This window comes from Sciurus vulgaris, assembly GCF_902686455.1.
Source record: "Sciurus vulgaris genome assembly, chromosome: 8".
Taxonomy (NCBI): domain Eukaryota; kingdom Metazoa; phylum Chordata; class Mammalia; order Rodentia; family Sciuridae; genus Sciurus; species Sciurus vulgaris.
Genome location: NC_136468.1, coordinates 89,608,742 through 89,636,561, shown reverse-complemented (window position 1 = coordinate 89,636,561; position 27,820 = coordinate 89,608,742). Strand labels below are relative to the sequence as shown.

At 39.3% G+C, this 27,820-nt stretch overlaps 1 protein-coding gene across 7 annotated transcripts in view; it reads right to left on the bottom strand.

Annotated features, from left to right (window-relative positions):
- CREB5 (cAMP responsive element binding protein 5) overlaps positions 1–27,820 on the bottom strand; it is a 392,310-nt gene that overhangs the window by 289,312 nt on the left and 75,178 nt on the right. For all 7 annotated transcript variants that reach the window (XM_079152559.1, XM_079152564.1, XM_079152560.1 and 4 more), the window contains 2 exons: positions 23,342–23,435; positions 9,712–9,833 (listed from right to left, as the gene is read on the bottom strand). In XM_079152559.1, coding sequence (XP_079008685.1) covers positions 9,712–9,833; positions 23,342–23,435 — 216 coding nt within the window. The remainder of the gene's footprint in view (positions 1–9,711; positions 9,834–23,341; positions 23,436–27,820) is intronic.

The following is a 27,820-nucleotide window of genomic DNA, read 5'->3' as shown; positions in this document are numbered from 1 at the left end:
TGCTTGTAGCATAAAGCAAGCCACAGAAAAAAGCTGCTCCCAGCACCAGCCGGGGCCAGAATTGGTCAGCACTGTAATCAGCTTTCAAAGTTTTCATATGACAGATGGTGTATTCTCTATGCCACTCAGATCTCAGGGACGCCTGTGGCTGCAGAAACACCAAATCCAAAATGTGAAGTTCTCACTTCAGAGAGAAGATGGGAGTCCCCACGGTGCCAACCAATGAAGGGCAAGCCTGCCAGTAGGACGTTCCCCCTTCCCACTCCAGAACAGTCAAATACAATGACGCACTCGTGCCTTCTAGTCGAAGGCCAAAATGTCAAATTTCACTCTGGTCTCATCTTGCCAGTTGTGAGTTTTATTAGAAAATATGTGCTTAGAGGAGATGCTGAGAGTAAAAACCTTTTGAAATTCCACTTCACTGGAGAGCCAGAGAAGAGATCTGGACCCATCACATAGAACAGAGTCACAGGGCTAACAGATAAACAATAGCCTGTAAGATTCCAGAAAGCAAAGAACAAAGGGAAAACCAGCAAGGTGAAGCCTGCATCAGGTGTCCCACTGTGAAGGAGCAGGAGGCGGTGACAGTGTACTCCTATCCAAGGGACATACTCGGACCTGAGTTCCAACACAGCTAACTTGTGAGCCTCTCTGGTTGGCCAGAACAGCTAGTCCTAGAAAGAAAGGAATGTGGGCACAGGTGATTCAGGGGAGGAGATCCAGCCTTCCACTACCAACTTTCCTAAGTCTTTGGACTTTGGTGGTAGATGAGTGAAGAACAAGGAAAACGTCCTGCAAAGCTCTGATATGAAAGTCGGTGATTGCACCAAGGGTTTGAGTTGACGGTCAATGTGCTGGAAACATGGACAGGAGGAATGCCCGGAATTCCACTTCCTGGCCTCAGACTTATCAGTATGGAAATAACTTAACAACACACAAATGTTAAGCAAGGTTCCCAGAGTAAATCATTCCCATACCTGCCCCTACCCACATTTTACATTCACCTGGATTTATGAGATGACAGCGGCGGCACAGACGATTTCTTGCAACTATTATACTATTTTCCTTTCCTATTTTTACAATGTCAGTTTCTGCTCATGTCTCTGTGAGGGGCCCAGGTACGTAACCTGGCCACAGATGCTCCCGAGTCCAACATTTGGTCCAATTTTTCAAATGTGAGTGCTGTTTTCTGCCTGGAACGGAAGCTTCATCTCTTAGTCATTTTGTTTGAATCTGGCCCAGAAAGCAGGTCTGTTTTCCCGCTTGCCTTGGGGAGCACTGATGCAGGCCCATGGAGAACAGCAGGAGCTTCCTCTGCATGTGCAGAGGCCTCCTGTGCCCAGGTATGCAGCCGCCTCTGTAGGCCTGTCTGGTGTGTTGGAAATCCTGAATTACTCACAGCTGGAAATTGGTTCCTTCAGAGGAGAGTGTCCATTTGATGTTGTGATTCCATTAGGGTTAATGCCTTGAAATCCTTTTCTGGCTTGCCTGCCTCAGGACAGGTAAGAAGGGATTTAAACAAGCTGAGGACCCAACCCAGCTTGGAATAGAAAGATCACCTTGATGAGAACATCCCCTGCTGGGAAAAGCTGCCTTTTTCATGGCCCCTAAAGCCAAGCTTTGTAATTGTTTTAGTGAGGCTCATTCCAGCCAAATAATTCAATTGCACTAATTTTCAGTTACAGTCAGGCCACCTGATGGGAAGGCAGGGTGAGCCAATGAGCAGCCATTGCAGGCTGCTCTGAGTAGACTGTGTTGCCTGTGAAGCTCTAGGGTTCTGCTGGGTTTGGGGGCTACTTTTTTTTTTTTGCCTGGTCACTTTGTAGCAAACCTCTGACCCTTGGTCCTTTTAGCTATATTTATGAATAGAATGTTCTAGAAACAGAACCTGGGTGACCACATGATAATGTAGTATATAATGAAATACAGCAGAGGCTGTGTTGATCAAGCTTCCGGTGCACATCTGGTACTAACTCCCCTATCTTTTAACAATGGTAATACGTGGAAGAGTTTTAATTTAACCACAAGAGAGAAGGGGAAAGTTGCTTCAAGAAAAAAAGTTGTGTTTTGTTGTTCTTGTAACTTTTAAACATTTCAGTGGGTTGTCTTTCTTTTGGGTTAAGATGCATCCTATTTGACAATAACAGTTAGTGCTAGGTACCTCTTTAAAGTTACACACTAAAGACCAAGTATCTTTCTTGAATTCATCAGCAATAACCCAGCAGGAAGTGGTAATGACTAAGCCTGAGGTGACAGGGATGGAAAATAAAGGGAAGACCTGTGGCCTCTTTCCTGAGCACACTAAGTAGGAGCAAAGTGGAGTGACAGAGCAAAGCTGAGTTCCACAGAGAATGGATGAAATCTGCCTCTGAAAAACCAAGGGGAGTGAGATATGGCAGGCTCTGTGGGGAAAGCTCTCCTTGCTGCTTTGGGTAAACTCAGTCAGGATCAGCAGGGTGTATTCAAGGAACACCAGTTCAGTACTACTGGAGGTTAGAGGCTAATATTTGGGTCCAAAGCAAGGGCTGAATGTATAAAGGAATAGTCTGGGTAGAGTTCAGTGTTAACCTGCCAGATTTACAGGTTTTCTGGAGAGAAAGTGTAAATAGAAACCACTTGAGACTAAATACATCCAAAAAATCAAGGAGGCAGAGATAGGACCTTCAGAGAGGAAGGAGAAAAGCCAGAGCAAGTCATGCATACCACCTACCCACTCTCCTTCTGTCTCTCCTCTTGAGTTTCTGTTTCAAATGGGGAAAATACTAACTGCCTGTCATTATTCTCAGTTAACTAAGGGGACCAAAATCAAATTATCATTAATAACATGTTCAAAATTTCCTATGTGGACCTGAATATGCTTCATGAATATGCAAATGCTTTGGTCATTACCATACTCAGTCACAAGTGAGCAGGAAATACTGGTGCAAGCAAATACTACTTATTCTGCCATATTTGCAAGTCAAGGAGAGAGTCCCAAAATAAATGTCCAGATTCCTCTAGCGATTGTTATGGTATATATTAGACCAAATCCAACCCCTCTCCCAATCTCTTCTACTCCGTAGCATCAAGTGGAAACAGGAGTCAACTGAGGGGCACCTCAGAGGAGAACCCGCATCACAGGCACAGGAATGCTCAAACTTTCCAATGCAGACCGGAGCCTCTGGAAATGTTGAATCAGTTCTCAAGAAGACATCCAGTAGAGACCTCTCTCTATCTCACCACAGCATATGCCATAGGACACAAAATATAAATAAAGCATGGGATAAATAAACAATTCACACTGAACTCGGAGAAGAAAACCTGCCACAGGTGAGGGAAAATTCATCTGCAGTTACTGCCACCACGACCTTCCCCTTTTAATTTATCTTCTAAGACTGGCTTGAAGGCAGAACTTCAAAACTGCCAAACTTAGGACTAGAAGTTAAGTCCTCAGTCTCAAGAGGTAAGATAATTCTTTACTGTGAACGTTAGTTGGTAAGGATTCATCTGTCAAGGTCCAAAGTATCTAAATACATAACTCTCTAAGAGAGACAATCAACAAGTACCTGGTGCCTACCTCTTCAGTATTCCTCTAAGCTGTAGGTACGTACCCCTCACAGTCCACATCAAATGCATTTGATCTTAAGAGGTCACTCTTCGAAAGATGATGCACAATGTGTTTTGCTGCTTTGGGAAAACCCAATTTTCCACCCAAAACAAACTAAAAGTTTTATTGTCAGCTCTATTTTAAAACCAAGGTAGAACTTGAGATCACACCCTAGTCCAATCATATATAGGTAGTACATATCCATTTTTAAGAATCCCTGGTAGGACTGTACTCATTATTTCTAAATCCCAGTGACCTAAAACACATGAAATAGCTTCCAGTTTATCCACTGGTTTAGTCATTTCCCTGAGTAGGATGCAAAGATCAAGCCAGATTCTCTTTCAGCATCAAATTCCCCCTAAGATGAGGGCATAATTTTAACCTATAAGGAGGAAGTTGAGTGCCATTTGCATCTGTAGTGTGCTGAAATGGGAGGATAAGAAGAGTCCTTCTAACACAATCCATGGGTTTTCCAGCCAGTGGGGTGGGAAAGAAATAGGTTGACATCTCCAATATCATCCATGGGTGTTTCCTTTCAGTCATGCTGATAAAAAAATGGAAAAGATCAAAAACAGCCTCATCTACTAGGATTAAGCAAACACAGTGACTTCTCAAAACCTGGATAAAACCAAGTTTAGGTTTCAGAATATTCTTTTTCTCCAGAGTTTTGGGGGAGGAAGGGATTGTTTTACACAAGTATCTTAGAAGCAACATGTTAACACAACCGGAAACATGCAGCTGTTGCAAGTTTGCTCAACTTGGCATCTAATTTCCCATCCGGCAGCACTCATCCCTGCCCCAGAGAGCAGCCAGGCTGGCTGGTGGCTGACAGGAGCAAGACTGGTGGGAAGGCAAAGGGGCTCCCTCTCTGCACCCTCTCTCTCCAAGGAACTGGTGACATCAGGTAACAGGATTTCTAGGTTCGGAACTGAATCAGATTGAACAGCCTACTTTCTGAGGCAAGGCTGACCTGGCCAGGTCCTGTTCTATGACTCCTATGAAGCTGGGATTGAAGATCTTAAGTTTGGAGCTTGTCCCTTGCTCCCATGTGCTAAACAGCCGACACCCTCTGGGGAAAAGACTGCACTTTTCATCATTTGGGCAGGAATTCCAGAGCATGGAAATGTCCTGATTTGCTATTTCTGCATCAGCATAATGAGTCATATTTAGGTCCTATGGGAGAATAACAACACTTAGCACTTATACACCACGCTTTTCATCTTCAGGTCTTCAGCCATGTTAGACTGTAACGTTATATTTCTCTCAGCAAGACAAAGGAGTTCATTTCTTGTTCCTTCAAATGCCCTTCCTTCCTCACACACGCATAACAGCTCTTACATGTTGAAGTTATCTCCTGCTTTCTAGATGTGTATTATTCAAGCTCTTTAAAAAAAAAAACAGTAATTAAATATAAAAGATCAATTCATCCTTCTCTTTTATTCTTTCTTCTTCTCTTTTTAAAATCCTTTTGTCTCTACTCTAACATGGAACACAGAATCAGAACACAGATTATCCACTTGGCATTTCCGCAAGAACTAGGATTGTCTTCTTGACTTGATTCTTCAAGCCTCATGGTCTTCTGCATCATCTCTGGAAACTGAAGAGCACTGAAGTCTTTGTCTTGGAGGATTCTGGAAGATTCTGTCCATCTCTATGCTCAGACCTCTTTACTTTATCTCCCTTTGCTCTTGGCCCAGGAGATTCCATCCCAGTCTCATGGATTAAATACCACTGCTACTCCAGCAACTCTCAAACCTGTATTTCCAGGGTAGTCTTCTCTTCCCCTGAATTCCAGACTTGTACATCCATCTGCTGGTCCACTACCTCCACTTTTCATTTAAAGACAAACCTCCCAATTCTGCCCTGCCCCCAACCTGCTCCTCCCACAGACAACTCCCTCCTTCTAGTTGTACAAGCCAAAAGTCTGGGTTCATCCTTAATTCTACTCTTCCTATTATTCCCCAGTCTAATCTGACCCCAGCAAGTTCTGCTGCCTGTGTCTTCAAAATGCATCTAGAATCTAACAACCCCTCCATCTCTACTTTGAGATAATCTATCATCTTCAACCTAGATTCTTTTAATACCTGCTTAACTGTCTTCTCTCTGACACTGCAACAATTTGCTTTCAATTCAACAGCCAACATGATCTTTCTCAAGCACTAAGACCCTATCACTCCTCTGCTTAGAATTGTTCTATGGTTCCCCATCTCACCCAGAGTAAGAGCCAAAGTCCTTTAAATGATCTATAAGGCCCTACTGCATTTATCTCCATAGTACTTATTGCCATCTGACATGTAAGATATGTTCTTCACTTCTTTACTGTTTGTATTCCTTATCATCTGTATTCAGTGGCCTGTTCATCTAATGCCTGGGACAGTGCCTAGCATGTGGAAGACATTTGAAAATATTTCTTGAAAGAAAACTGATGAACAAAGGTGTCCTGTGTGTTTCAGGATATGGATTATCCTAAGTTCTAAGCCACAGGCAAGCTGAGATTTGTGATATCTGCTAGTGAGTTACAACATGCTTTTCTGAGGGGGTATCTGATTAAAGAGTTATAAGGCTATGAGTTTACATTCACATAGAACATTGAGGCAATTATGGCATATGCTATCTGCCATATGTAACATTGGTACTGATATCGGGGCCTTTTGCAGGGGACATGACCTGCTGATAGCCTGTCCTTATTCTATACGCATATTGGGATGTTTTCAGAAAAGGATTTCAGGATGAGCTGTAGAATGTGTAGAACAGCATTTTCTCCAATGGACAGTTACATGGCCTAAGCAAGGATAAATTCTCTGTTTGCTCTTTAACAGAATTTTCTTCTGATCTTCCCCGTATTTGTGTATAAAGTACTTAGAGTTTTCAAACAAGAACCCTTTTAAAACAAACTCTCCAAATAAATTAATCCATCCTCCAGTTTACGAAAATGTGCTCATGAACCCATGCAAGTCTTATTCAAGACTCAGAGGCAAATGAGAAAAATGAGAAGAACCGGGGGCATCAGAGGAAAAGGAAATAACCATCGGATAGAAGAGAAGAAGGAAAAGAGCAGATAACACTCCATGGTGGCTAATAAGCTGTGCGCTGAATAAGGACTCTGTGTCTCTACTTTTTCGAGAGGCAAAAAAATAAATAAATGAAGTAGTAGCTGGAGGTGGTAGTAAGTCAGAGATGTTGACATCTGGAGAAATGGTCCAGGGAATAGGTAAAAGGATATCATCAGATAGGGAAGCATCCCTCCCACTCCTCATGTCCCCACCCACCAGCTTCCAAAGAAATGCTGGGTAGAACCTACCACACAGTCCATTTGGCTGCCAGATGAGTACTGTGCTCTGGACCTCCAGAGGATGCCCTCTTGTATAGCAATGGCCACATGAGTAAATGAGACAAGGAAAGAGGAAGCTTCAACAGCCCAAATGCAGACCAGCTTCTAGTGCATGCAAATGGGGCTAGGGTATGAAACTGTGGTGTCCTGAGAGGCAAACCACAGGGGAGGCTGGCTGCAGGATTGCCACCCACAGACCCATTATGAATCATCCCATGGACTATGAGATGTATTGAAAAGAAAGAAAACACATAGTTCTACAGTTGTAATAGTCCTTTCTCAATGTTGCTTACGTAATTATTTTAATTTTTTAATGATTTGTACTCCTTCCCAAGCCACAAGGAATTTACAGCAACTCATCAAACACGGATAGCATGAAAAAAAAAATCTTTTAATTAAAATTCAGGACCAGAGAAAATATAAACTAGAACTGAAAGTCTAGTCCAAGGGGGAAGTAAAATATGGCTTATCATTGTGTTCTAAAAAGTTCTCCAAGTTAAGCAGTAAATTTGACTAGCGGGCAAAACGAAAAGAGAAACAACCAGTTACACGATTCTCGTGTCCAGGAGGAGAAAATATTTCAGTTCTTTGGGGGAAGCAAGCCATTTCCTGGAATTCAGATCTGCAAGAATTCCTCGCACTGGCTTCACATAGGAAATCACGCATAAGGCAGTGGAGAATATCGAAAACCACACCCCTACCATGAGCTTCACAAAACCATTCTTGGTGAAATGTCTTTAGGAAAATCAAGGCTATTAAAACTATTCCACCAGACACGAAGACAATGTGAGCCAAGTACACATCTTTCTATGGCTCAATATATGTAAGAGGCCAACTTTGGTTATCTCAAGAAATGACCAAACTTAATTCCTCCAGTCATCTTCTACATCAGCAAACCTACCAAATGAACTAAATAGATGACTCAACCAGAGGAAATTTACTAGATTAGACTTTCTTCTTGCCCCTAGTCATTTGCATGGCTTTTCAAAATCTACTTCCATCGCAGTGAGTTATAGAATTATGCCTTCTACTTTTATGGAGTTAATTTTTAAAGCACTCAGAACTTTATTATTTGCCTAATAAATAGTACTTGTTATATAAGTATTTGTTTTCAAAAGAGAAAAAGGCATTCCATGTCATTTAGCTGGGTAGGGGAAGAGAATGTCAAGTATAAATAACAAATTAATTATAAATAAATAAAATGAATTGAGATTTTTGTACCCCTCTTAGACATGTCAATTCTTTTCCTGATTTCTTTTTCCCTAAAGCTATACAAATTGAATACAAGCCCTGGCCTATCATAATGTGAGAATGTGACATGAACAATCTGGTGGAAAAGGATTATTATAATTTCACAGAGAGGAAGATTCAAAGGCTTTGAAACACTCAGAGAAATATCAGTCTTTTAAAATTTCCTCTCCAGTTGGAACAACTGGAACTTTAGAGTTCATGAGTACCTAGCTGGCCCTTCCTTTCAATCATCCTTCACATTTTAAGTTTCTGTTCATGGACTGCGTCTAATTTGTTTTTTAGTACACTGTGGACAGTGAGTAACACCCTATGACAGAGACAAGAAAAAAAACTAAAAAGCATCCTTGTCACTTTTTTCTGACCCCCATCTCCTTTCCTTCATCATGTAAAGTGATTTTAAAATTAACACAATGTTACAATAAAAATAGACTATATTCTAAAGAATTTCATAGTGAATTTCTTATATTTTTAAAAGGTATTGAGCTTTTTAAAATATTTTTTTAATTGTGGATGGACATAATAACTTTATCTTATTTTTTTAAGTTTTTAAATTTATTTTAATTAGTTATATATGACAGTGGAATGTACTTTGATACACATATATAGTGGAGTATTTATTATTTATTTTTTATGTGGTGCTCAGGATCAAACCCAGTGCCTCACACGTTAGCTAGTGCTTTACCACTGAGCCACAACCTCAGCCCAATTTCTTACTCTTTTTTTTTTTTTTTTTTTTTTTTTGTAACTGGGTATCAAACCCAGGGGTGCTCAACTACTGAACAACATCCCCAGCCCTTTTTATTTATTTATTTTTTTAATTTTGAGACAGGGTCTTGCTAAGTTGCTTAGGGCCTCACTAAGTTGTTGAGGCTGGTTTTGAACTTGCAATCCTCTTGCCTCAGCCTTCCCAGTCACTGGGATTATAGGCCTATACCACTGTGCCTGGCTAATTTCTTACATTTTTAAAAACAAGTGATCCACACTTGTAATTAACCTATTTATTTCACCAACAACAGATGTTCAATAATCTGACCAAGTAACATAAACAGGAAGTAATTAGGAATCCGTGGAGAATGACTACAAAGATTATGGAACACAGACAATTATAACCTGGGCCCAAACCTGGTGAACGCCCCTCTCCTACCTCTGTGACTCACCTGTTCTCTCGCCCTTTGACTCTTGTCTTCTGCACTCACTGCCCATGTAAGGCCGATGCTAAATACTTAGCAAAATAAAACTATTGGTTGAAAATCAAAATGTTCTGTGCATTTATCCACATAGCTTCAAGAATCAGGTAATTGGTTTTTTTTGCTTTAATTTAATATTTGCTATACTTATTTTCTCATGATTCATCCAAGGTTTGAATTCTATCACAATCAGGGATTCATCGATTTTTTTTTTTTTTTTTTTAACATATGAGACAAACATCTGCAAAGAGATGAGATACTGTTTCGAGGCCCTTCAACGCAATTTGTGATACCGCTCTGTTTCCATGTGGAAGTTTCTAGCAGGTGTTAGGGAAGCACCTCTTCAGCAAACCTACCCGCTTGCTGCTCTCCTCCTCCTGAGCCTTCCTGAACTCATGCTCAAAGGAGCAGTCCAGCTCGCTGAAGAGGCCCACCTCCTCGCAGTTCTTCAGGAATCTCGTTGGGGTCGGAGTCTGATCTGAAAACAGAGGTCCAATGATCATAAATGGGGCTCTTTCTCAAAAGTCAATGCAAGTACCCACCCCTTAGCTTACTAAGATGCCTGCCAGTCATCCACAAGCTTCCAGCCCTTTAAATAAAATGGCAGAGGGCAAGCAAAAAAAACCATCAACTGCAAAGCAGGAATACAATGGATGGAGACTGCAGTGGGCAAGGACTCCCGCCCCCCACCCAAGCCTCCATCTGGACAACTTTATAAGACCTTGCTGCCCTCCACTTGTCTGGAGTTCATATCTCTCGCTTACACATTGCAACTGTGCAACTTTTTAAGTGTCTAAAACTAGGCCAAAAATCTTCTGTGCCAATGTTAAGCCTGACTTCACAGGGGGCAGAAAGAAAAAAAAAAGATTTTTCTAAAGTTTTACAGCAAACAAAAAGAAACAAACAAGCATGTTAGTTCTTTTTTTCTTAATGGAGAAAGAAAATTCAGCAAATCTATCTCGTTCTGAGAATCATAGAAGGATGACAAAAGATTCCAAGTCAAACACATTCTGCTTCCATCATTTAAAAATATCATTATTAATTTTATTTTCCTTTGCTGTAGCCAAAAGAATGTTCTGAGAATGCTCTTTAAAAGGAAAAGAATTTCTTTCATATTCTTGACTTTCTAGAGAGCTTACTACTTAGAAAGTTGGAAGAGCAGATGTTGTGATTTGTGGCATATTTTTGTAGCTTTTGCTGTTCGTAAAATATTTTCTGGAATCTAATCTCATAAGATCCTAGGTGGTAGGTAAGGTGGAAGTATACCTTTATAGTCACTAAGGACAGTCATCTTCCATAGTGAAGGAGTTGACAAGAATAACAATGTGTGAACTACCTCTGTAAGAAGACATGAGGTTCATGGAGGGACACCTAGTCACATAACTTTTTTTTTTTTCAAATGAGGAAAATTGAGATCCAGAGTGATTGAGGGTCTTGCTTCAGTACTCCTGGGTAAGCAACAGGCACACCAGGATTCTAACCAAAGCCTTGGTGTTATTTCCACTGTTACATGTCTTTTCTCTACCCAAGCCCATGATGGGCAGTGCCAGGTTGATGATAGATAGCATTTATCCAGCTGGACCTACACATAGTCTCAACATCTCCTTCTCTAAGCTGTTACCACCAAGCAACTGACAAGTACCCTGAAGTTGAAATAAATCTGCCATTCCTACGCTTCATAAATGTCTATATTACAATAAATTAGAACTATATTTATTTTTCAAAATTATATACAGTAGTACCCAGTCAATGAGTAAATATCCACAGAGATTCAAAGACTATTTTAATATCCATGAAGCAGAAAATGGTTGGATATCCTCATTGAATCAGTTCCTCAGAGACAAAGGCTCTTCATTCCTTATGGGAAAGGGACATTAGCATTCCAAATGGTGGACTTGAATTCCACAGCAGCAAAATCCCAACTGCATTCTTACCCATTCTTAACCTGATCTCCAAAATACTAAGCTGTCCTGAGAGTTCACAGAAAACCTACCACAGATGATCCAAAACTGGGCATTTATGAGACAGAAGAGATTGGATTTTATTGAAAATTGTTTTATTAGCACATTAGTTAACTTATTAAGATGCACACATACGTACCTATGCATCCTACATATACATATAACTGTTGTGTGTTTATAGAAGTCAAAATTAATATTTATGCAGGACTTTGTAGTTTACATTTTCATGCATATTGTCTAGAATCCTTATATGTCTATAAGGTTAATAGGGTTGATAATATTTTAGAAATGGAAAAATAAGCCCCCTCACAGATGGTCATACAACTCGTAGCCAACTCACCACTAAGTCATCTCTTACCGTCAGACACAATCCCTTTTCAATCTAAATTCTGTGCTCTTTGCCCTTCCAGGTCCAAAGGGTTCTGTTGTGTGTTTAAAAGACAATTTTGACAATCCAGACATCTAGATTTGAAAACAGTATGATTCAGGGGAAGTTACCCACATTCCCTATCCTTCATATTCTTTATCTTTCAAATAAAGTTCTAAAGTTTTCGGATTCTTTAAATTCTAAAGTCACCCCTCTAATGGGTTAGCTTCAAAAGTTACTTTCCATAGGCCAAGAAATGCATGACTATTTAAAAGGACAGGCAAATAGGAACATAAGTGATAGCTGGAACTAGTGATAAGGTCAGAAGTAAGGCTTAGAAATGTAAAGTTTTCTGAAATTGGTCCATCCACTTTGGAAAGCAGTATGGAGATTCCTGAGAAAACTTGGAATGGAACCACCATTTGACTCAGCTATCCCACTCCTCAGTTTATAACCAAAGGACTTAAAATCAGCATACTATAGTGATGCAGCCACATCAATGTTTATAGCAGTTCAATTCACAATAGCCAAACTATGGAACCAACATAGATGCTCTTCAATAGATGAACAGATCAAGAAACTGTGCTATATATACACAATGGAATATTACTCAGCCTTAAAGGAGAATAAAATTATGGCATTTACAGGTAAATGAATGGAGATGAAGAATATCATGCTAAGTGAGATAAGCCAATCCAAAAAACCAAAGGCCAAATGTTTCCTCTGATATGTGAATGCTGATCCATAATGGATGGGGGAAGGTTAGAATGGAGGAACTTCGGATGGGTCAGAGGAGAGGGAGGGGAGGAGGGGCAGGGACATGAGAGTGGGAAAGATGGTGGGATGATATTGACATCATTACCCTACATACATACATGATTGCACAAATGGTGTGACTCTATATCATGTACAACAAGAGAAATGAAAAGTTATGCTCCATTCATGTATAATGAACCAAAATACATTCTGCTGTCATGTATTAGAACAATATTTTTTTTAAATCCTAAGTGATGGGCTTGATGGGGACAGAAAGCATGACCCCACTACTCAGTCACAGGTGGACTCTGTGATGAATGGGAAGATGGGTAGAAAATTCACAAGGGATAAAGACCCACTTTTCCTTCTCAAAAAAAAAGGTGTAAGACAAACACTAAGAGTAGAAATAAAAAGTGTGTGTGTATGTGTGTGTGTGTGTGTGTGTATGTGAGAGAGAGAGAGAGAGAGAGAGAGAGAGAGAGAGAGAGAGGAGACAGATAAAATTTTATCATTAACTGTTTAACCTAATATCTCCTGGTTTTTCTGAAATAGAACCATTCTTGGAACCATTTATTTCCTTCATACAGTAGAACTGCATGATAAGCCTCCCAAATCTCTACTATCTCACAAGAATATTTCTGAGAAAATACCCCAAAACAGAACTGAAACATGAGACCACTTGTCATCAGTAGGAATTTAGTTTGCAGTTTTTAATTTTCCTTTTGTTCCTCTATGTGTCTTTAGTAGAGACTGAGAACTTAGGGCCAAGGTTCAAAGCAGAGAGAGAGACACCCAGCAGCCTCCGTGAGCCTCCTGAACTCTGAGAGGAGTCAGGAGACAGTCCATGAAATCAAATGCAGGACACCAGGTGAGGGGCCAAGATGCTCGCAACTGAGGGGAGTGTCTCATCTGCTCCAAAACAAAATTATTCCCAGATACCAGCATGCACCTACACACACCAACAAAGGAGTTGGAAGCATGGTGGCTCAGGAATTTGGAGGACAGTGCCCATCACCTTGGGCCTCTTTAGTAGGAGGAAACAAAAGTCATGGAATGAGGGAAGTCATGGGTTGCTTCCACCTCCAGAGCAGAAGACCCAGAAGGTGGTCCTAGGAATGTCACCAAATGTAATTTTCTTTGCTGTGCAATATAAAGAAAAACAAAGCTGATATCTATATCAAATACACAAGGCTTGCTCTTCCTACTTTTTAATTCACCTTCTTGTGAATGAGCTATCCTTTCCAGTTACAACTGGAATCAGAAAAGGGAACTTAGCTTTTAACATATATTAAAATTAAATACAGGGTCTATACTTGTCTTTGATATCACATGGTACCAATTCCAAGTAAGCCAGGAAACATGCAAATGTTCAAAGAGGGGGACAGTTCAATCTATCTGTTGCTTAAGTAAAAGAGGTGGCATTTCTCAGTCTCACAAATGCCTTTATGAAATCACTGCTCCTACTGGAATTAGACTAGAAGTTAGTGGGTAAAACCCATGTTTATAAACAAAAATGCTTGCAAACCTTATCTAATTTAGATCTAAAAGCATACACCAGTCACATCTGACATCACTAATTTCTGTAGGCTGAATAGTAATAGCTTGTGATTTTGTAGTGAGTAACATCCAAGGAGTGTTCTTTCAGTAGAGATAGACAATGTTCCAAGGACTTACAGGAACTGGTTTCAATAGGAATTCCAAGCTGAGATGATTGATTGAGGTTTTATGCTCACCATTTTTTTTTTTTTTTTTTTTTAGTGTTTCCATTTCAGTGAGGAATATCTGAATCAGAGAAAGGAATAACTCCAAATCACAAATTAACCTAAAAGTTAATAACTTTTGAGTTTGAACTTCACCTGACTTCAAAGATTTAATACACCTGAATTGGTGCTGCATAAACACCTGCACGTTCCCCTCTCCCAGAGGGTTTGGAAATAGCACACTAGATTTCCAGGAGACCTGAGCATCTGATGCAGGTACCAGCAGAAAACCTTACCCACTTCTCTTCCTATTCCCGCGGCCTTCAGGAGCCTCTTACCAATTGGACAAAAATGATTGGTACCAAATAAAAGAGGATAAAAACCTAACATTTGTTGCAACATGGATGGAGCTGGAGAGCATTATGCAAAGTGAAATAAGTCAGGAATGGAAAAATTCTGCATGTTCTCATTTCTATATAGAAGCTAAAAAGTTCAACTCATAGAAGAAGAAAGAGAATATGGGAAGGTGGAGGGCAAAAAGAGAATGGTTAATGGGATGGGGGTATAGGTGGACGGAGGGAGTAACTCCTGATGTTCTGTAGCACAATAGGATAACTACAGGTGACAAAAATTTATCATGTATCTCCAAAGAGCTAGTAGAGAGGACTTGGAATGTTTCCAACACAAATAAGTGATACATGTCTGATATGATGGACATGCCAGTTATCCTGATCTGATCATTACATGTACTACATGAATTGAAATATCACACTATATTTCATAAATATGTAAAATTATCGTGTCAATTAAAAATAAAAAGTTAAATTTTAAAAAGCTTAACATCAAAAGGGATTTTTAAAATATCCTTACAAAGTTTGTCATATTCCAGTATCTGGTTCCCTTGCTGGGTCTGTTTCTTGAAATGCAAAAAGGAGTGTCTATTATTAGAATCTCTGGTACTGGAAGAGCTAGGTAAAGAACACGTGCTGAGATCCTACTTGCATATCTACCCAGAAGAAGGTCACAATCCTGGCCTTATAATTTAGGAATTCACCCACCAGTTACATGATAGTAAATTCTGCACATTATCAGTGGGGCAGACGATGAGTGTATGGCTAAAGCTACTTTTAAAAGAAAAAGAAAAAAAGCAACTAAGTTTCTCATCAGCTCATAGTCTGCTTCAGCCCGTCAAGTACTATTATTACAATGTAATTTAGCATGAAGCTAAATTCTGAAACTTGATTTTAAAAAAAAATGTTTGCCCAGGTGCAGTGGTGCACACCTGTAATTCCAGCAGCTGGGGTGCAGGGAGGCTGAGCGAGGAGGATCAGGAGTTCAAAGCCAGCTTTAGCTGGTGAGGTGCTAAGCAACTCAGTGAGACCCTGTCTCTAAACAAAATACAAAAAAGGGCTGGGGATGTGGTTCAATGGTCGAGTGCCCCTGAGTTCAATCCCTGGTAACCCCGCCCCCCCAAAAAAAAATAAAAAATAAAAATTAAAAAAATTAAAAATTAAAAGATGTTTCGTCTGCTCTACAGTTAATAAAAATCCCTAACTTATTTGGTTTCAGAACTGCATTTAAATTATATTTTCTGTTTCCTTTTCCTCAATGATAATAAAGGTAAGGCAGCAAGTCATCAATCTGGGGGGAGGAAAAACATGGTGGAAGGAGCCCCACCATATACTAGGGAAGGAAGTTAATTTTCTAAGCAAAATTTTCTTTCCTATTGATTTGACGGTCTCAACTATGGTATTACTAAGAACTATGCCAAGTAATTTTGTGTCTTTTGATATTAAATTGATAGTGGTAGAAATAGTACATAAGTCTCAATGATTCAGACCAGTTTGAATTTATGACCATTCTAATTACAGGGTATTTTCAAGGCATTTTTATTATTTACATGACTCAGATTTGACCAACAAAATATGGTGAAATGGAATTCCTCAAGAGAGTGGCTCAAATCAATAGTGAAAAGAATTGGAACAACTTTATCAATTTTATTGAGTTATTGTTCTCAGAAAAGTCTGATATTAAATTTTAAAAATCTTAGGTAGTTTTATTTTCTTTTTAAAGTTATATTTATCTCTTTAATTGTTTAGCAAATACCTTTTTAAAAAAATTTTTTTAGTTATAAATGGACACGATACACTTATTTCATTTATTTATTTTTATATGGTGCTGAGGATTAAACCGAGTGCCTCACGCATGCTAGGCAAATGCTCTACTACTGAGCCACAACCTCAGCCCAAGCAAATACCTTTGAAAAATATTTTAACTTAGTTCCTATCTGAATTTTAATCAAGTCCTAAGCAAGAGAGTTTACCTTAGATGAATTTTTAAATACATAATCCTTTGTAAATACTGTTTATCAGTAACAATTCAGAAAATTCTATAGGATATTAGGCTTCTTCTTTGAGATAAACATGCCTTTTATTCAGTGTGAATATACAAAGGAAGCAAAGGGATTCCCTCAGTAACACTGATACTACTTCCCTGCATCTATCTAAAGAGGCAATCCTACCATGAGGCAAACCAAGGTGAATCTGCTTTCAAACAATATCTGTGTGGTGCTTAAAAACCACCCTGGCTTGGGTAATCCATTTGAGAGATTGACAAACATACAGACTCTTGGATCGAAGGCTGGAATCCATTTATTGTGAACATGGAGAAGGGGTGGGTTAAATGTCCTTACAAGCACTTGTGAGTCAATTAGAAAATGCACAGAGAAGGGCATCTTCTGCAATCCATGCCCACGTGTAGTACACACCTACTCACTGTCAGCCATGGGATACCCTGTGTGTTCAGTAGCAGCCAAGCCACAATTTCAATTTACTTTAGAGAGGCTGAGCTGGTAAGGGTTATTAACCCAAGATACCATGCCTCTGCTCACCAAGGGAACTAAGGGATCCAAGGGGTTTTATTATCAAGATCTGCCCTGAATAGTGGAAGCTCAAGCTAAATGTTTCCTCTTAGTCCCTAATTGCCTGAGTTCTCCTACAGTCTTTGTCAAGAGGGACTTGTTTCCAGGTGCAAGCCAATTTTTCATACATAAAAAAACATTGCAAAGCAAGGCCTCCAAAGTACTCGGGTGAATTATCAAAAATTCTATGTTGCTTGACCATAGATAAGAAGCTGACAATTTAAAATGCCAACAGTCAATTGCATCCTATTAGCCAAATAGATGAGGCAATCTGATTTAAAAACACAACTCTTTCTTTCTTGCAATGTGTTAAAATCTCCTCCTAAGGATTTTGATGATTTGCTCTATTTGAAGACTACTGAATAATATAAGAAAAAGCTGTTCACAACTTAACGAGGCCCTAAGTAAATTAACAAGACCATATCTCAAAATAAAAAATTAAAAGGACTAAAGATAAAGATGAATTGTGACCCAGGGTTCGATCCCCAGTACAAAAAAAAAAAAAAAGCAGTTCATAGATTTATATCCAAACATAAATCAAAGACCAAAATATGTTCTTAGTACATTTCAACACATCTAGGTATATAGTAAGAAAATCATAGACACATAGGGGCTTTGGACAAACTATTCATGCTCTCCATCTTGTATCTTCATATGGTAAAAGATGTGTTGAGAACTGTTTTAGTCAGTTTTTTCGCTGCTGTGACTAAAGGACCTGACCAGAACAACTATAGGGAAAGAAAAGTTTATTTGAGGGCTCACGGTTTCAGAGGTCTCAATCCATAGACAGCAGACTTCATTCCCTAGGGCCCATGTAGAAGAGTGTGGCAGGGGGAAGCAGCTCATGTGGTGATCAGAAAGCAAAGAGAAAGACTCCACTCTCCAGATATAAAATATATACCCCATACTCACTCTCTCAGTGAACTGCTTCCTCCAGTCACACCCCACCTACCTCCAGTTACCACTCAGTTAATCCCATCAGGGATTAATTCACTGATCAGGTTAAGGCTATAACCCAATCATTTCTCCTCCAAACCTTCTGGCATTCTCACACATGAGTTTTTGGGGTATACCACATCTAAACCATAACAAGTACAAAATGATGTGTATGTAAAGTACAGGGCACAGACATAAGGTAAAGCTATAAATGGCAGCATTATAGTTTTGATGCTGCCCTCTGGTGAAAGCCACTTCTACCACCCTCTGTTCCATAAAGGTCCAATTAATTTAAATATTGGGAAGTAACTATATACCTTTACTGTCAATGGAATTGCCAAGAAGAGGAGGTAAGTATGGGCTGTATGTGTGTGTGTGTGTGTGTGTGTGGTGTGTGATGTTATTTATTTACTCAATCAGTTTTTTTTTTTTTAAATATCCCAGTTCATTCTAAAAAGAATTTGGAGTTCCATATGGCACCTTCCCTTTGGTTACCCCATTAAAATGCCCATGAATTATTGAGTAGTGTTTGCAGTAAGCACCACGACTAATGGATTTGGGCTGTTGGGGAGACCATGATTAGCCTTTTGGAGACAAATGTTCCACTTCATTAAATCATGTTCTTGCTTTTTCCATGGTGAGAATTAGCTTTAGAGTCTGGAACTAGAGATGGGCCCTGATTCTAGACCTAGCCTGGGGACACAGTTGGGCTCTGAAGGAGTGTATGATCACTTATGCCACATGGTGAGTGCTGAGAAATTGAGAAGGAAGATGGCAGCAAGAAGAGTCGTTTGGCTCTCTTGGGTGTGCCAGGTCAAGACATAGCCAGCTGTGCCACATCCAGTCCTACAGTGTTGTTCCATCCAAACCCACCATATGCAGGAGTCAGGGAGAAAGGACCCCTGACTTCAGTGCTGCATGTCAGTCTTTGCACAAATACAGAGAGACTTTCCTGATCATGGGACTTTAGGTGGCCTGCTGGCCACTTGCTGTCCACTTGTCAAGCTTTATCTTCATGGCACTTGTCACTAGTAAAATTTCTTTATTCACTTATCTGGGTTGTTTTGTTGTTGTTTATTTCTCTTCTTCCACACTCCACTAGAGTGTAGTAAGTCCCATGATAAGAGGGATCTTAGGTGCCTTGTCTGGTGCAGTACGCACATGATGAACTCTTGTAGGTTCTCAATAAATGTTTGTTGAATAATACACAGACCATGGGGGAGGGGCAACTTCAGCCCCTCTCCCCACTCCTGGACTGGTGCCTGCCCCAGCCTGCCTCTAAGCACAGACCCACTGCCTACAACATTAAGGGGGCTATGATATCTGGGAGTGGGATTGCTAGTCATTTAAAGGCCTTGTTCCATGTGTCTCTTTCTCAGTCTTCCCACCTGAGAAATTGGGTTTTATCTTTTGGGAAAATCCTCAGCACTCGGAACTTCACCTTCCCCCCCATGCAGTGAAACCTATCCCCTTCTAAGTCACGGACACACACACTCACACACATGCATATGTGTCCCTATCCTGAAGGGTGCCTGTCTCACTCTCTCCACAGGAAAGACTGAACTCACTGGTTCCAAGATTTATGGCAAGAAAGAATGAAGAGGGGAGGTGTGCTTCAATCATTCTTTTTCTCCAATTTGGATTCTCATTTGGAATATAATTTGCTTGTTTAGCTATAAATAAAGTTGCACTTAAGATACTTTGATTCCCATTCTGGTTTTGGTTTTTCTGCATAAAACCTGAGGATCCTGTTTTTAAAAAAAGAGAAAAAAGTGGAGGTTGGGCAAAATTTGGAAATTCCTGGGTAGCTAACTATAATACCATTAAAATAAACTCAAACCTCATCTTCTTGATCTCTATACCAAAATTTGACCATGGTTTTCAAATTGAGTCCATATATGTCATGTAATAGCTGGTACTTTTGCAACCTATGTGTGGAAATACGTTGTCCTCTTCAGATTCCTATTTCCAGCTTTGAAAGAGCACAACTTCCCTCAATATGACATTACCTCTCATCAGAACAAATATAGAAGAAGGGACAGACTCAGAACCATCATCAGATCAGGATGCTGGCAAGTACACATGGACCAATTCAAGAGGACAGGACCAAGGTAGTAAGGGGTTGTACGAGTCTTTATCCCCTGAACTCAATACCACCATCCCCATTTGTATCCTTATTCTGTCCCTATAGAATAAGGAGTTTATTGTCTATCAGAAAAGCAGACTCATTTCAATAAAATATCATCACTTCTGCTTTTACTGTCCTACCTTATGATATAACACAGATCAGTAATAGTCATTTTTGAGTTGTGAACTCTATGTGAACTAAATTAATGGACCTTCCAACAAATCCATAAGAGTAATTCACATCTTTGGAAACTTCTCTTTTCTTTACTTTTTTTTTTTTTTGGCAGTGCTAGGAATTAATTCAGGGTCTCACACATGCTAAGCAAATGCTCTACCACTGAGCTACACCCTATACTCCCAGCCCTGGAAAATTATTCTTGAAGACTCTGATCTGTGATATCTTAACACCATCACAAACTGCAACATTTGCAATTAATGAAGGATAAAGTGATGCTCCAAATGAAGGTTAACCAAATACCCTGAAATTAGTCATAAAAATGCCTACTACACTTTGTCTTCTCAACATATGCTAAGCCCCAGATCTGAAATCCAATTTTATGTAATTGAATATTGTTTGGGGGAAGAAATGGTCCAAGTGGGGCTTTAATAATTTTGTTTTGGTGTTCATTTGAGATTTCATTTTTATTCTCGATTTTACATTTTAAACTATATAAACCCATTCATCTTCACTCATCTATTCATAAAATAGGGCTTAAAGTAAATACATTTTAATGAACCTTTTTAATAAAAGTGGATTCCAAAGTTTTTGATAAATTGAAATTCAGATACAGATAAATAAAACTTATAAATTTGCAATCACAATCCAGTATTCTAAAACTATCATTATGAAAAATGAGGTTTGAGATAAATAAACATTGAAGTATTTCCTAGGGAAAAATAATAATTCAGTGTGGACACCACCGTATATTACAGACAGGACTTCAGTTCTCCAAGTGCGAGAAAATGGAGCTGGGCTGAATACTTTTTGCATTCCCTTCCAATAAGAAAATCTTATGAGATGATAAACATGTGAAGTGAGTAGCAAGTTTTCAAATTTAGTACTCAATTTTATTGGCAGTATTAGATAGTCTCATACCACTTCAACATCAAACATGAGAAAGCAAAAGATAATAAGTCACTACATTATTCTTACTGTTTTTTCTCATGTTTATGTCTCCCTTTGTTTTCTCATTCTAAATAAGACATCGTAAAAATTAAAGTTACTTTTCTTCCCATGATTTTCCACTTGGCACTGCCAATGATTGGCAGCAACAGCCACAAACTAATAAGGATCTGGTAAAAACAACTGAAAGGCTGCAAGAGATTAATCAAAACTCTGTTTCCTATTTTAGGCAATATATAGAAGAATGCTTCACCCCATTGTTCACATATCTTGGGCTGCTTTTTTTCCCCCTTGGATCTTCAAGTGGCGCTCCTTGTAGGACCAGGGTAGCAGGCTGCCTGAAAGACACTATACTGGTACTTATCACTACAGTGAAGAGCTCCCTCCACACCTGCCACTCTGATATTCACCTCCAAATCCTCTACCACCAGGTGGTCTATTTCAGGGATCCAATTTGGGGAAAATACAGGAAGAACTTAAAATTTTAAAAATTGGGAACTGCACAGTCCATAGCCTTGCTACTTGCATACATATGTCCATTGCTGAACCATAAAGTTATACGCTGTGTGATTCCATAGGACACCGCAAATGATAAAAGCTAAAGGACAGGCCTGTTCCCTAACCCTTTCCAGGCTTCTATAACTCTTACAAATTGCAGTTTCTGCATCTCCATAGGGAAAGTTGAAGCAGTCTCCCAAGAACCAACTCATTCAAAACAAAACATACAGGGGCTGACAGAGAGAAAGAGATCAGGGGTGTGGGGAGGAGAGAGGGACAGGGGAAGGCTGCCTTTGAGCTCTAGAGTTTTCCAAATCACAGCACATCTATACTATCGCTGACACACTTGGAAGCTGTGGGGACAGTTCTGACACTGGGAATATCTGAACGTGTACCTAAACTGTCACTGTCACTGAGTTCACAAAAGGGATCAAGGACCCTCAACCTTGCCCTGTTCAGTGGGCCCAGGAAAGCTACTCTGGCTCCTTGTGTGCTTCCTGGTAATAACCCATCTGAAAACTCTCAAAGACTTACAAATAAGAGATGATAAAATACTTGGAAAATTAAAGTGCCATAGAAACGCTAAATATATGAGCCAGGTCTGCTGGAGCAGTTGGTTTCTCTGCTGATATCAATTAAAACATGTTCATAGATGTGTTATTTCTTTCATGATGTCAGGGAGTCCAGGGTTCAATGAAATATTTCTATCCTGAGAAGGGTCATAGGAAATTATGTGATTACTTGCTAGGATTTATGAAACATTCTCTAAGGAATTATTTTGTGGATCTTCAAAGTAATGGGCAGATACAATTGTTCCCATTTTATGGAGAAAGAAACTGAGGCCCAGAAAGTTTCGATTACTTGCTCAAGGTCATATAGTCAGGTGAGACAGAACCCAATTCAGGTTACTCAATCCTATTCCTGAGTGGCCCTGCCACTCAAAATGGGAAGGAATGGCATAAAGTAATTATTTGCATTATTTATTTCTGCTTACATTTGCTGAGTACTTGCTATGTTTCCATGCATTATCTCATTTAATCTCCCACTTTGAGACATGTACTATTTCCTGTGGAAAGGATCACTGATCATCTCAGCTCCTTCCACTAAAACTGAATAGCATTTTTCTCTTACAATACTTGTCTGATAGATTGTGAATGATCCTTCATTTTAGCTAAGTTTTCACATGCATGCTCTATCATGATGTCCTCAAGGACAGCAAATACATCAACCTGTGCATCTCCCAAGGTACTCAGAACAGCACTGTGTGCCCTACAGAAGCCTAATTAATACTGGTTGCATGATGAAAGGTATTTGAGTAAAAAAAAAAAAAAAAAAAAAAAAGAAAAAGAAAAAAAAGAAAAACTTACATGGAACCAAGTTTCACAGTAATAAATATTTCACATTCCAGAAAATGAGAAGCCTCAGCTCTTCAATTATTTGGGTGAACACTACATTAGCTGATTACATTTCTGCTCTACCTCAGACATGTATAATTTCAAAGTGCAGAATGTGCGAGTGGGAACCAGCACAAAGGAGAATAAAATTCTTGCATGGAACTGATCTGACCATCCAAAGCTTCTTTGCTGATGGCCCCTTACCTGATAACATATTGTCTGTTTTTATTGAGGGGAACTTCAAAGTCATCTCATGCTTGTGCCTATGAATCATCAGATGGTCTTCTGTTGGGAAGCGCTGTGGCACAAATAGAAAAAGGGACCGGGAGAGAAGACAGTCAGTTTTGTAGCACATATTTGTCATCAGCGAGAAAAAGATTTATTCAACATTGAAAACATGACTGGCAAAACCAAAACAATCAGTTCTGAAAAAAGTATGAAAGCATAAGTAAAGTTATAAGACGTATTATGCAAGTGAATGTGCTAGGATGTTCCTTCATTTATACTCAAATATTTGCATCATTACATTTTACCAAAGGGTTAACTGTGTTGCAGAATCTGGCTGAATGCTGATAATGAGTAGGGGATCTTTGCCATCAATCATTCTCTGACTCCCCACACCTTCCATGGGAACTTTTAAAAAGTTCTTAGATAATCCCTGGATCTAACCAACTGCACTGACTAATTAGTACATTACATTTTTCTTTAGGAACTAGAGGTTTCCATCTGAGAGCAGACTTTAAACTTAGTGTATAGCTAAAGGATAAAGCAGAAAGAGGTAAATGAGCACTACTGGGGGCATTAAAATCATAAATATGTATATACCAAAACTGTGCCATACCCTAACATCTGCCTGAGGCTGGCAGCTCCTTTTAAAAAAAAATAGTATTGAAATGAATGTTTACTATGGTCACAAAAGATAACTAATAATGGCAGCATGACAAAATTAAAAATTTCCCATTTCTTCTTGCAGTACATAAGAAGACCATGTTCAAAATAAGAAAGTAGATTTAGATCCGTGTAGAACTGGAATTTTGCAAAACCATATGGAACTTTTCTGTAGTGGTTACTGTTTTACATAATAGTGTAAAATTAAGTCTAAGGCATGACAAGCATGCTAGACATTTATCTATAGATTAACCCAAAGTAGGAGAAATGCATGACATAGAAAAGAATTTTGATTCATGTCAGACTTGGGGGAAGAATTATATGCCATGCTTGACATATATACTACAAACGTACACCATGACATTTGTATAGTATGTTTCTGTTTACGAAGACCTGATCCATCCATTATCTGGGTTTTTTTATAATTATACCTACAATTTTATAGTAACATGACAGCTTATTTTTAGCATTCTATTCTCTGCATAGTAAATGCTTATTTATTTTAAATTTTCAGAGAGTGAGATTATTATTGTCAAAAATGCTGCTCCCAACAGTGAATCTCCATATCCACAAGACTTCAATCCTAATTAGAATAAGATATACTTCATGTTTGTATAAATATGTCAAAATATACTCTATTGTCATGTATAAATAAAAAGAATAAAAAATATGTGTTTTAACCCCCCCTACACCAAAAAAAAAAAAAAAAATGCTGCTCCAAAATATTTTTGGCTATCTGATTTCTGGTTATGAGGTGAGACTAAATTTTCTGGCCCTATCGTGTTGAGTAGAATCACATGACTAGCTCTGCCCACTGAATCATGAATGGAAATGACTTGTCACCCAGAGGCAAGAATGGAATTACTGGTATAAGATCCTCTGTCATTCCCCTTACCATTTTCATGGTGTATCATGGTGACTTGCAATAGTGGAAATAGTCACTCAAAAATTCTAAATCTTTGAATGGTTATGAAAAATATTTCTGATTTCTAAAGGATTTTGAAGAGCTCCTGCCAATCTGTACTAGAAATGTATCCTTGGGTAAGAGAAATAAGTTTTTGTTGTTTTAAGCCATAGAAGCTTTGGGGTAATTTTGTTATTGTAACAGATCCTAGCCTAGCCTGACTTAGATTGGTATGTTGCAATAATTGAACTTAACAGAGTATCTGCTTTAACAAAGTCAAATAAAAAGACAATAAATTCTGTTGAACATTTCCATGTTTTTGGTAATTTTTAAAAAATCCATTCAGAGCTTCCTTGTTCCTCAAAATAGACAATAAACATTTCAATTACCTTTGTATACTATAGAGAAAAAGAGTACAGATTTGTACTCATGAGACAAGGGAATTCACTGAATCAAAGGCTATGAAATATTCTAGAAGTTATTCTTTGCACAAACAACCATTATTTACTTCTCATTTCTGTCATATAAATTGGAGAGTATGGAATTTGAAATCATGGCAATTATGGCAGATTTCTAAATACGCTGAAGTTTGCCTTACGTGACATGATATTTCTTTGCTTCTGGTTCATCTCTTCTCTTGGTCTTTACAACACCATATAATGATTGCACTAAATATGTAACACTACCATGTGTGACTTAGAGATAGGGGCTACACCTCTTAGTCTCCCTATCAAAAACATTATTTTCATGAAATATATAATCAACATGTGACATGGTAATATCCCTCTGTTCATATTGATAAGCCATTTTCAACTGTAAAATAATAGCTTAATGTAGGATGTTAGACTACTCATTAATAATTCCCATACTAGCTCATATCAACTATAATTACCTTCAAAATGGGACAACTGTAATTTTTTAAGATTAGGTAGGAGAATAGCAGCAAATTGTAAATAATCAGAGTGTACAGTCTGCAACAGATACAGAGTTGAGAGTTACTCGAAACATGGTTCATACAGAGGGCAAAGAGTGAAATTAATGAACTCTGTGAGATTCCAAAGAACAAGAGAAGTGTGTCCCTCTTCACTTCTAAGAAAATGTCTAAGGATCTGTAACTGAAAAGATCTCATAGGTATCGCAGGCCAAGCCTAATAAAGCCAAGTTTCTTTCCTCGGAGAAAAGGGGAGAAAAATCCTTCCACCTCTTTCCAGTCCCAGCCTGCACTCTCCTCCCTGCAGGATCCCAGGCCATGAAATGTGAAAATGTGAAAAAAATTAGCCTGGCTGTGAGTTCCTAAGATTCCACCAGGAGACACTGGGTGACAAGGACATTTTCTTAACTCTTAACTCCTCCTCCATTGAAAGATGGGCATATTGTTATAAGAGCTTGTCAAGAACAAAAGAAATGCTTCCACAGTAAATGGGGACATTGAGTCTTAAATGCGTCAAATGGGGAGGGAGGCTTGGAATTGTCCTCTGAAATCAAGAAACTTTGAAAATCTTTATTTCCCACATTTATCCAAGTTTTTACTCAGTCCACTCAGCATGGTCAAGGAAATGACCTGCTCCTTCACCAAGATGTTCAAGGTCATTCATAGAGCCCGTGTAAGCGCTGGGGGAGGTGGATCCATGGTAGAGCTTGCCTAGCACACTTGAGACCCTGGGTTCCATCCCCAAAAATCCCTTCCCCAAAAAATTAAATTTAAAAATGGACCCCATTCAACTTTTACTGTCACTTCCCAGAATTTGCATGAGACTTCATGGATTCTCCTTCATCCCCTGTTGGCTCAGAGCATGCCCACTCCCCCTTGGGTTCCTCTACACCCAGACCTGGGGATGGTCAGCATGCCCCCTCCTTCTCTCTCACTGGTTTCTTGCCCTTGACTAAATCCAGCTTGGCTATCCTTTAATTTTAAAAAAGCTACCTCCCTCTCAGGCTACCATTATATCACACTGCTTCCCGTCATTGCCTGGTGCTCCTGAAAGAGTCCTCTATGTTTGCCACCTCCACTTCCTCACCGCCCACTCCCTCATTAATCCTTCCATCTGGCCTCCGCCTCTCTCTTCTCCTGGGTCGGCATTGAGCACCTATCTGCCAAATGCAACAGTCCCTGCTGGGTTCTCTAACTGTCCCAGCTCTAGCAGCATCTGACACCAGTGACCACACATCTGTGGCATTGATTTATTTATACCCCGCCTGACTCCCAAAAGGAGGAAAGACAGCGTAGAGCAATTCATAAAACAGTGGGACAGCATCAATGAGAAGAGGTGGACCCAAAAGAGAAGGCAGGTTAAAGCCAGAAAGATAAAGAAGCAAGACTAAAGCTAAAATGCAAACCATACACTGTCACTCTCAACCAGGGATAGCTCTGCACCCACCAGGGGCCATCTGGCAATGTCTCAATGTCTGAAGTTGTCACAATGGTGGAGAAAGACTGGGAGCCAGTGGATACAGGTCAGGGATGCTGCTAAACATCTTAAGATGCACAGGAAAGCCCTACATCAAAGAATTATTCAGCCCTAAATATTAAAAGGGTTAAGGTTGGGAAATTCTGCCATATACTTCAAGGACTTAGGTGTAGCTCTCTTCTCCCTGACTTATCTAATTATCAGATGGTCGTTCAAAACCCTGGGCATTACTAGGAATCCCAACTTGCCCCCAATTCTCTTTTGCCTTTACTAGGTTCCTGTTGATCCCTTGTAGTAAATACCTCTCTCTAGAGGAGCTTTCCATTTACCTCCCCAAGTAAAATCGATCCCCCTGATTTATGCTTCAGGGTGGCCCATGGTCCTTATTCATGCAAAACTGCAAATTGAGTAACTGGATCATGTGGTTACAGATTTGATGCCTAGATTAGAAGCTCTGTGAGGACAGGGACACATGTGTCTTAT